This window comes from Bombina bombina, chromosome 9 (genome assembly GCF_027579735.1).
Source record: "Bombina bombina isolate aBomBom1 chromosome 9, aBomBom1.pri, whole genome shotgun sequence".
Classification (NCBI taxonomy): Eukaryota; Metazoa; Chordata; class Amphibia; order Anura; family Bombinatoridae; genus Bombina; species Bombina bombina.
In genome coordinates, this window is record NC_069507.1 from 126,197,267 (window position 1) to 126,207,461 (window position 10,195).

The window sequence follows — 10,195 nt, forward strand, 5'->3', positions numbered from 1 at the left end:
AGTCTGTCCAAGTGTGTCGCAAGAATTTAGTGAATGCCTCTGAAGTAGATAAGTATGTAGGGAATCTAAGGATGTTCCTACTGGACCGCGGCCCCCGGGTTCCCAATGTTAACTCCACAGGTGCATGATCTGACAGTAGGATGTCGTGTATTTTACACCTATGAATGTGGGTGATTAAGTTACAGGCCGTCATGAAAAGATCGATTCTGGATAGTGTGTGTTTCGCTTTGGACAGGCATGTATAATCTTTGCCTTCCGGGTTCTGCAGCCTCCAGATGTCACAGACCCCCAGGTCGGCCTCCAGCATACCAAAAATGTTTGTTTCATATCTGGCTTTATAGTTTGATTTGGGGTCCCGAAAAGAGTGCGGTTCCAACCAAAGTCTGTCTAAGGTGTGAGTAGGTGAAATATTAAAGTCCCCCCCAATTATCAGGTTTGAGCCTATGTGTGGAGCTAGGTGTCGTGTCAAGTCAGTCCAGAAGCCCATCGCTCTCTGATTAGGGGCATAGAGATTACAAAATACATATCTCACTGAATTTACCATGGCCTGTACTATCATATGTCTACCATCCCTATCAAAATAAGAATTTTCCACCTTAACTGAGACTTTCTTCCCAAATGCAATGGCTAATCCGCGACTGGCACTAGTATGTGAGAGGAAAAATACACATTAATTTATGTGAAAATATATATCAGATTTTTGTATAACAAATTAATAAAAAAATAACTTTCTATGAGATATTATTGTTTGTTCAGGTATAAATCTAGCTATTTCTTGGACATTAACAGATGAAAAATAAAAGATTAGCTTTAGAGAAATGTGCTTGTTCATGGACAGTAATGACATGGTATAAATAAAGTTGGAAAAAACTGAATATCCGCGACATTGATGACTCTTATTTATCAACAGTTCGATGCTCATCTCGCTGTACTTGACACGCGTGTTTTTGACAGACTTTTTATTAAATGAGGCCGTCGTATGTAGATTTGCGGCAGCGATGTCTGGTGAGTGTATTGACTCCATCGAATGCGTTGAGGTTGACACAATGATAAATCGGCCCCTTAAAAAGAACAATGGAAAATTATCATTTTATTAGTTATCGTTTCCCCACCAGGGACATATACCTTAATTGTTATGGTTTAAATAGATAGATTATGCCTTTACAACCCACTCTCCAGATTTGCACAACCAACATTTTTATCTTAATATACTTTATAACATTTAAACCTCTAAATTTCTGCCTGTTTCTAAGCCAATATAGACAGCCTCTTATCACATGCTTTTTTGTTAGCTTTTCACAACAGAAGACTGCTAATTCATGTGTGCCATATAGATAACATTGAGCTCTCTCCTGTGGAGTTGTGCAGGACACAGCACTAATTGGCTTAAATGCAAGTCAATAGATAATAAATAAATAGCCATGTGATAAGGGGGCTGTCAGAAGAGGCTTAGGTACAAGGTAATCACAGAGGTAAAAAGTACATTAATATAACCATGTTGGCTGCGCAAAACTGCGGAATGGGTAATAAAGGGATTATCTATTTTTTTAAACAATAACATTTTTTGAGAAGACTGTCCCTTTAACTCCAGTAGAGCTTACAGCTTCCTTCACAATGCGACCCTGAATCTGTTCCCCCATTGTGCACCTAAAAAATAGATTCTTAATTAAACAAATGTGACCACAGGGTCAACCGAAAGCACCTAAAAGAGTGTTTCTTAATTATTATAAAAATGTCAAGGCAGGATCAAGCAAGTTGCATATATATCACCACGTGTCACTTTGCCGGTGGTGCCCTTCTAAAAACATGTCTTACAGTATTTTCTTTGTTATAGTTGTGTAGACCCTTCCTTAAACATGTATTTAATTATATTCTTTGTTGTGTGAGGCCTCCTTTAAAGGGACGCTGAACCCACATTTTTTTCTTTTGTGATTCAGATAGAGCATGAAATGTTAAGCAACTTTCTAATTTACTCCTATTAGCAATTTTTCTTTGTTCTCTTGCTATCTTTATTTGAAAAAGAATGCATCTAAGTTTTTTGTTTGTTTCAGTACTCTGGACAGCATTTTTTTTATTGGTGGATGAATTTATCCACCAATCAGCAAGGACAACCCAGGTTGTTCACTTAAAATGGGCCGGCATCTAAACTTACATTCTTGCAGTTCAAATAAAGATACCAAGAGAATGAAGAAAATTTGATAATAGGAGTAAATTAGAAAGTTGCTTAAAATGTCACGCTCTATCTGAATCACAAAATAAATTTTTTTGGTACAGTGTCCCTTTAAACATGGCTTTATTATTCAAGGTTCAGCCAATTAGCCAGGTTTGCCACTAACCAGTCAGGATTTAGGGAATTACGGTTGGACATTCCCAGTGGATGCCAGAGATCAGTTTTCTTTTTAATATTGCTCACCAAACCAGCTTGTCTGTTTTAAACTGTCTTGTTGAAGCTGCCATGCTGCAGGATCAACCAGGTAGTGCCTAGTGTAGTTTTATTATTTTACATCTATTAAATTATTTCTTTTGTGCCCATAAAGTAAAAAGTACTGTATGTGTTGTGACCATAAGTAAAAACATCACATATGCTATATAATAGTTGTCAACTAGAACAGAGGGGAGTGGTCATTGTGTGCAGGTTGCAACTTACCCCCACTAGGCACTGCCATGACATTGAAAATGTCATTATCATAGTTTTGAACAGTCCTAAATCTCCTGGGATTTTGCTTTTTGTCTCATGTTTATTTGTCCTGGCAACTGTCCCGGAGATTCAGACTCTTTGGCCGCCCTGCTGCTTCTTGGATCTCAGACATGCAGCTAGGGCTCTGCAAGTTACAACATTCTGTCACTTCCTTTAATTGTTCCACTATCAGCTGCTCCAGTGCTCCCCCTCCTCACCTCCACTCCTGTGTTCTAAGCAGCAACCTAGAAGTGGTCTCATAGCCCATTAATCTCATGCTAAAATACCACTGTCTACCATTTTGGTGATCTGATCACTGATCTGACCAATGGGATGTTGTGCCAATGTGAATTCCCCTACAGTCAATATCATTTAGATAATTACAATTGGCTAGTAGCTTTATAAAGCTTGCAGTTGCTAAAGTGTCCTTTAAATGCTGCAGTTAGCCTTATATATACATTGATGACAGAAATGTAAAGGAACATGAAAAACCTACATTTCATGATTTAAAGAGGATACATGTTTAAAAAGTTCCTAATTGACTTGGTTCTCGTTGATATACTTTGTTGAAGAGAATACCTAGGTAGGTGCACGTGTCTAGAGAACTGTATGGCAGCAGTTTTGTAAGAATGATTTTCAGCACTAGATGGCAGAAATATTGGCACAATGTTTAAAAGCATTTTTGCAAAACTACTGCTGTATAGTATTCCAGGCACATGTACATTCCTGAGCCTACCTGTTTTTCAGCAAAGGATAATTAGAAAACAAGCTCAATTTAAAAATAGAAGTATTTGTTTTTAATGCATGCACTCTATATGAATAGGGATTAAAAAAATATTTAAATTCAGCACTAGAGCAGCAACACATTACATGGAGCTATCTGAATACATCTGGTGAGCCAATAACAAAAGACAAATTTATGTAGCCACCAATCAACAGCTAACTCCCAGTAGTGCATTGCTTCTGTTGAGGAGATGTACATATTCTTTTCAACAAAGGTACCCAAGAGAGCAAAATAAATTTGATAATAGAAGAGAATTTAGAAAAGACATGCTCTACCTGACTCATGAACGTTTAGAATACAATAAGGCTAAATAATACTTTTTTTGTGGTGTATTGGAGTGGTCATGGCTATGCAATCCATAATTGGGCGTGGCTCTGCTCTTAAGTGTCCCTGGATTTTTTTTTAACTCTATGTATGTATCCCCAATCTGCCGTGGTAGACAGGCCTGCTTGTCTTTCTCCCCAATTTCTATTAATCTATGTTCCACTAATGTGCCCGGGCAACTGGGCTGCTTCCCTGGATGCCCAACTGCAAAGAGCTAACACTGGCCCATTTTTATCAAGCTCCGTACGGAGCTTGAAGGGCCGTGTTTCTGGTGAGTCTTCAGACTCGCCAGAAACACAAGTTATGAAGCAGCGGTCTAAAGACCGCTGCTCCATAACCCTGTCCGCCTGCTCTGAGCAGGCGGACAGGAATGACAGGAAATCAACCCGATCGAGTACGATCGGGTTGATTGACACCTCCCTGCTGGCGGCCGATTGGCTGCGAGACAGCAGGGGGCGGCGTTGCACCAGCAGCTCTTGTGAGCTGCTGGTACAATGTTAAATGCGGAGAGCGTATTGCTCTCCGCATTTAGCAAGGTCTTGCGTACCTGATCCGTACTGTCGGATCAGGTCCGCAAGACCTTTAATAAATAGGGGCCAAAGTGTCCTATCCACTGCTCATGATATTAGGCTCATTCCTTTCTGTGACTTTGTTGTCCACCATGACGGTACAGAATTCCATGTCTTTGTATAGCTGAGTGTGAAGTTAGTAGTGCTGTGTGGTTGTTGTATAACATACAATATATGTACATTTTAGAGTCATCACTCTTTTAAAAAGAATGTCTTTGTCTTGCAGCTGCCAGAATTATTATGTGCCTTGTCCTCGCTTATTTTGACTTTCCCAATGGCCCTCGCAGAAAACAACATAAAGGAATCTAGCTCTAATAGCACTGTAACAGTGGTGTTGCTCACACTTTTGCTCTGTGTGCTCTGTGTGTTACTCATTCTGGCATGGAGAAAGCTAATCCACATAGATGGAGGAGAAGATTATCATCCACAGGTGTTGTGGGGGAAAACACAGACACTGGTGCAGCAGACTGTGAACCGCTTGACCCAGAGAGAGGAGGAAGAGAGAAGTATAGCTGAAGAGGAGAGAAATTCAAGAGATGAGGAAATGCCAGAGATGCATGAGTTGGACCCTCATATAACTGCACTATAAGCTGAATAGTGCAAGTCAGAGGAAGGTCCTGTTACATCAGCTTTTCTAACATTTCTATAACCATTACCCAAAGCCGTCTGCAATGTTTTCTGTTCATCTTGCATGTAAACATAACATTTGTTTCTTTCAGAACCAAAAATAAAAAATACATTTTTTACTGACCGCTGTTCCTAATGGAATTATTATTATTATCGGTTATTTGTAGAGCGCCAACAGATTCCGCAGTGCTGAATGGCAAATAATACTACCTAATCTCTGGCTCTTTGTTTGCTCTTGGAATATTAGTGTCCCCTAGTTTAACTTATTCTGCACCACACATAATTGCATTAGATCATAATTTAAAATGACGACTGATCCCAATTAAACAGCTACTTTAAAGAATTTATCAATTTTTTAACAGGTTGCTTGTCTGGAGTGGGAGAATCGTCCACCTTTTAAAAGCACTTAACATCTTCTATATTAGTGCATGAATATGTTTATGCCTGAAAGTAAAGAACATATCCTATGACAGGAGGGGTGTCCTAAGTTTCTGAAAATCCATCTTCAGAACAGCAATCATTAGATTCAAATGTACTCCGTTTCTCTGCAGGGTCGCTGCTATAGGATGTCCCAGATGAGCTAAAAAGCTGTGACGGATCACCTTCTGCCCATTGCATGCATCCTCAATCAACTGCTGGAAGCATGACAGCCATTCTCTTAGTAATAGCAGAGTGTATATATAAATATTGCTTAAAATTTAGTAGAGAGTTCAGTAGAATGTTCTGGGTTATAGCCTCGGCAACCTTTAGACCCCCTGGACACTCTATCTAAAGGGCTGCACTGCAAAATCCAGTCTAGATTCTGCTCACATGTGGGATCCCACAGAACTATCCGTACTATCAGTAGATCATCCCTCCAAAGGATCAGAGACCTGAGCTACACAAATGTGCTCCATTATAGAAGTGTAGAATAATAGAAATACAGTGTGGGTAAATTGATATTCTGTATGAAAAGAAAGAATGCACAGAAGCAGTATAAAATCTCTGAGTGGAACTGTTGTCAGATAGATAATAACAACTAAACTGAAAAACCTGTAAGGGTAATCAGTGAAATACAATGAGGTACAAGCCGACCTTTAAAACATCATGTGTACATGTTCATGCTAATAGATGGTGGGCTATGAAGCTGAAATGAACTTACTTGTCAAAACTTTTGCCTAGTTCAGCTGCAGATGACAGCTTTCAGTAGATTGGCCCAGCCGAGGCAGTACAAGCAGAGTGCTAAGGATCTTACAAGGTAAGGAGCAGCACACTGTAGACCAGGGATTGGCAGATTAAATCAGTACATACACTGTCCCTTTAATGTATATAGTTTTCAACCTATACAAATCTAAATACATTTACAAAAAACTCCATTTGAACTTAAAATTAACCTTATTAAAAAGGTGACCCAATTAACTCCAGCAACCATATTCCTGAATTCTGTTTCTTGCCAGAAATGAATCAACTAATTTTTTATTTTGAAATATTTTTATTTTAGTTTTCTATTTAGAACAAACAATAACAATTTGTAAACAATTACATTGTACAGTATATCATTGTTGTTACTTGTATTAATACAGGTACAATAATCACACATGGCTAGATTACGAGTTTTGCGTTATGAGGGGTGCGGTACTAACTTGCACGTTATTGTCACCGCTCATTTACCTACAGCGCTGGCGTTAAAAGACAAGAAGTGAGCGTAGAGCAAAATTGTGCTCCATACCGCATTCCAATACCAGCGCTGCTTAAGTCAGCGGTGAGCTGGTCGTACGTGCTCGTGCACGATTTCCCCATAGACATCAATAGGGAGAGCCGGCTGAGAAAAAGTCTAACACCTGCAATAAAGCCTCAGTAACGCAGCCCCATTGATTCCTATGGGGAAACACATTTTATGTTTACACCTAACACCCTAACATAAACCCCGAGTCTAAACACCCCTAATCTTACACTTATTAACCCCTAATCTGCCACCCCTGACATCGCAGACACCTACATTATACTTATTAACCCCTAATCTGCCGCTCCGGACATCGCCGCCACCTACATTATACTTATGAACCCCTAATCTGCTGCCCCCAACATCGCTGACACCTACATTATATTTATTAACCCCTAATCTGCTGCCCACAACATCGCCGACACCTACATAATGTTATTAACCCCTAATCTGCCGCCCCAACGTCGCCGCCACTATAATAAAAATATTAACCCCTAAACCGCCGTACTCCCGCATCGCAAACACTAGTTAAATATTATTAACCCCTAATCTGCCGCCCCTAACATCGCCGCTACCTATCTACATTTATTAACCTTTAATCTGCCGCCCCCAACGTTGCCGCCACTATACTAAATTTATTAACCCCTAAACCTAAGTCTAACCCTAACACCCCCTAACTTAAATATAATTAAAATAAATCTAAATAAAACCTACAATTAATAACTAAATAATTCCTATTTAAGACTAAATGCTTACCTATAAAATAAACCCTAAACTAGCTACAATTTAACTAATATTTACATTGTAGCTTGCTTAGGGTTTATTTTTATTTTACAGGCAAGTTTGTATTTATTTTAACTAGGTAGAATAGTTACTAAATAGTTATTATCTATTTACTAACTACCTAGTTAAAATAAATACAAATTTACCTATAAAATAAAACCTAACCTAAGTTACACTAACATCTAACCTAACCCTACAATTAAATAAATTCCCTAAATTAAATAAAATTAACTAAATTCAAAACAATTAGCTAAATTACAAAAAAAACCCTCTAAATTACAAAAAATAAAAAACAAATTACAAGATATTTAAACTATTTACACCTAATCTAATAGCCCTATCAAAATAAAAAAGACCACCCAAAATAAAAAAACCTAGCCTAAACTAAACTACCAATAGCCCTTAATAGGCCTTTTGCGGGGTATTTCCCTAAATAAATCAGCTCTTTTAACTGTAACAGTTAAACAGTAAAACCCACTACCCACACAACCAACCCCCCAAATAAAATCCTAACTAAAAAAACCTAAGCTCCCCATTGCCCTGAAAAGGGCATTTGGATGGGCATTGCCCTTAAAAGGGCATTTAGCTCTATTGCGGCCCAAAGCCCTAACCTAAAAATAAAACCCACCCAATACACCCTTAAAAAATCCTAACACTAACCCCTGAAGATCCACTTACCGGGAGAAGTCTTCATCCAAGCGGCAAGATGTCCTCAACGAAGCCGGCAGAAGTGGTCCTCTAGACGAGCAGAAGTGGTCCTCCAGATGGGCAGAAGTCTTCACCCAGACGGCATCTTCTATCTTCATCCCTCCGACGCGGAGCGGCTCCATCTTCAAGACATCCGGTGCAGAGCATCCTCTTCAATCGATGGCTTCTTGCTGAATGAAGGTTCTTTTAAATTACATCATCCAAGATAGGGTCCCTTAGATTCCGATTGGCTGATAGAATTCTATCAGCCAATCGAAATTTAAGGTGAAAAAATCCTGTTGGCTGATGCAATCAGCCAATAGGATTGAACTTCAATCCTATTGGCTGATACAATCAGCCAATAGGATTGAGCTCGCATTCTATTGGCTGATTGGAACATGCAGCCAATCAGCCAATAGGATTTTTTTAACCTTTAATTCCGATTGGCTGATAGAATTCTATCAGCCAATCGGAATTCAAGGGACGCCATCTTGGATGACGTAATTTAAAGGAACCTTCATTCAGCAAGAAGCCGTCGTTGGAAGAGGATGCTCCGCGCCGGATGTCTTGAAGATGGAGCCGCTCTGCGTTGGAAGGATGATGATAGAAGATGCCGTCTGGGTGAAGACTTCTGCCCATCTGGAGGACCACTTCTGCCCGTCTGGAGGACCACTTCTGCCAGCTTCATTGAGGACATCTTGCCGTTTTGATGAAGACTTCTCCCGGTAAGTGGATCTTCGGGGTTAGTGTTAGGATTTTTTAAGGGTGTATTGGGTGGGTTTTATTTTTAGGTTAGGGCTTTGGGCCGCAATAGAGCTAAATGCCCTTTTAAGGGCAATGCCCATCCAAATGCCCTTTGGGGGAGCAATGGGGAGCTTAGGATTTTTTAGTTAGGGTTTTATTTGGGGGGTTGGTTGTGTGGTGGTGGGTTTTACTGTTGTGGGGGGTTGTGTGTATTTTTTTTACAGGTAAAAGAGCTGATTTCTTTGGGGCAATGCCCCGCAAAAGGCCCTTTTAATGGCTATTGGTAGTTTAGTTTAGGCTAGGGTTTATTTTATTTTGGGTGGGCTTTTTTAATTTTGATAGGGCTCTTAGATTAGGTGTAATTATTTTAAAGATCTTGTAATTTGTTTTATATTTTCTGTAATTTAGTGTGTTTTTTTTTTGCTCCAAGTCATTAATAAAAATATTAAAAAGAACAGGGCCCAGTACTGATCCATGGAGGACTTCACTGATTATCTTTGTCCAATCTGAGTAAAATACTCGTTGCTCCCTGTCTTTTATCCAGTTATTTATCCATGACCTAACATTTTCAGCTATTCCCAGTCCCTTCATTTTTTAATCTCTCATGTGGTACTGTATCAAACTCCTTTGCAAAATCTAAGTATATCACATCAACTGATTCCCCTTTATCTGTATTTTTACTTACTTCCTCATAGAATCTAATTAGATTAGTTTGACATGATCTATTTCTCCTAAAACCATGCTAATTTGAACTCTTAATCTTGTTTACACAAATATACTTGTCAATATAATCCCTTATAATCAGCTTTACACCAGTCCTGGGGTACTTTGCCTGGTGATATTGAGTCTTAAAAAATTAAAAGAGGGTTGTCTATAAACAGTGCTAAATTCCTGTAAAGCCCTTGGGTGTATTCCATCTGGGCCTGGAGTTTTATTTACCTTAATATTATCCCGTTTTTTCCTGATATCCTCTAGACATAACCCAGTTAATGGTATGGGCTTGTATGTTCTAGTTTGTTTCAAAGTATCCTCTATTGGTTCATCTCTTGTAGATACTGAAGAAACCCTCAATGCATTTTAATGTACCTATATTGTCCTTCTTAGATTTTTTTTGCCATTTATGAACTTAAAAAACTTTTTAGGCTTTGACGTTGGCTAATTTGATTGCTTTTCTGCATGCTTTGTTACATTCCTTATAAATGCGGTATGTTGAGTCTGTATTTATCGCTGTATATATGTTAGATCTAACAAAACAACTGACTGATTATACTTTTCATCCAATTTTTTAAAGGTGGGCT

General features: G+C 38.9%; 1 protein-coding gene across 1 annotated transcript in view; it reads left to right on the forward strand.

Moving 5' to 3' along the window:
- PTPRCAP (protein tyrosine phosphatase receptor type C associated protein) overlaps positions 1-5,104 on the forward strand; it is a 102,271-nt gene extending 97,167 nt beyond the window's left edge. Inside the window, exon 3 of the mRNA XM_053692351.1 lies at positions 4,581-5,104. Within this exon, the coding sequence (XP_053548326.1) occupies positions 4,581-4,943 (363 nt within the window). The 3' untranslated portion in view covers positions 4,944-5,104. The remainder of the gene's footprint in view (positions 1-4,580) is intronic.
- Positions 5,105-10,195: the final 5,091 nt, after the last annotated feature.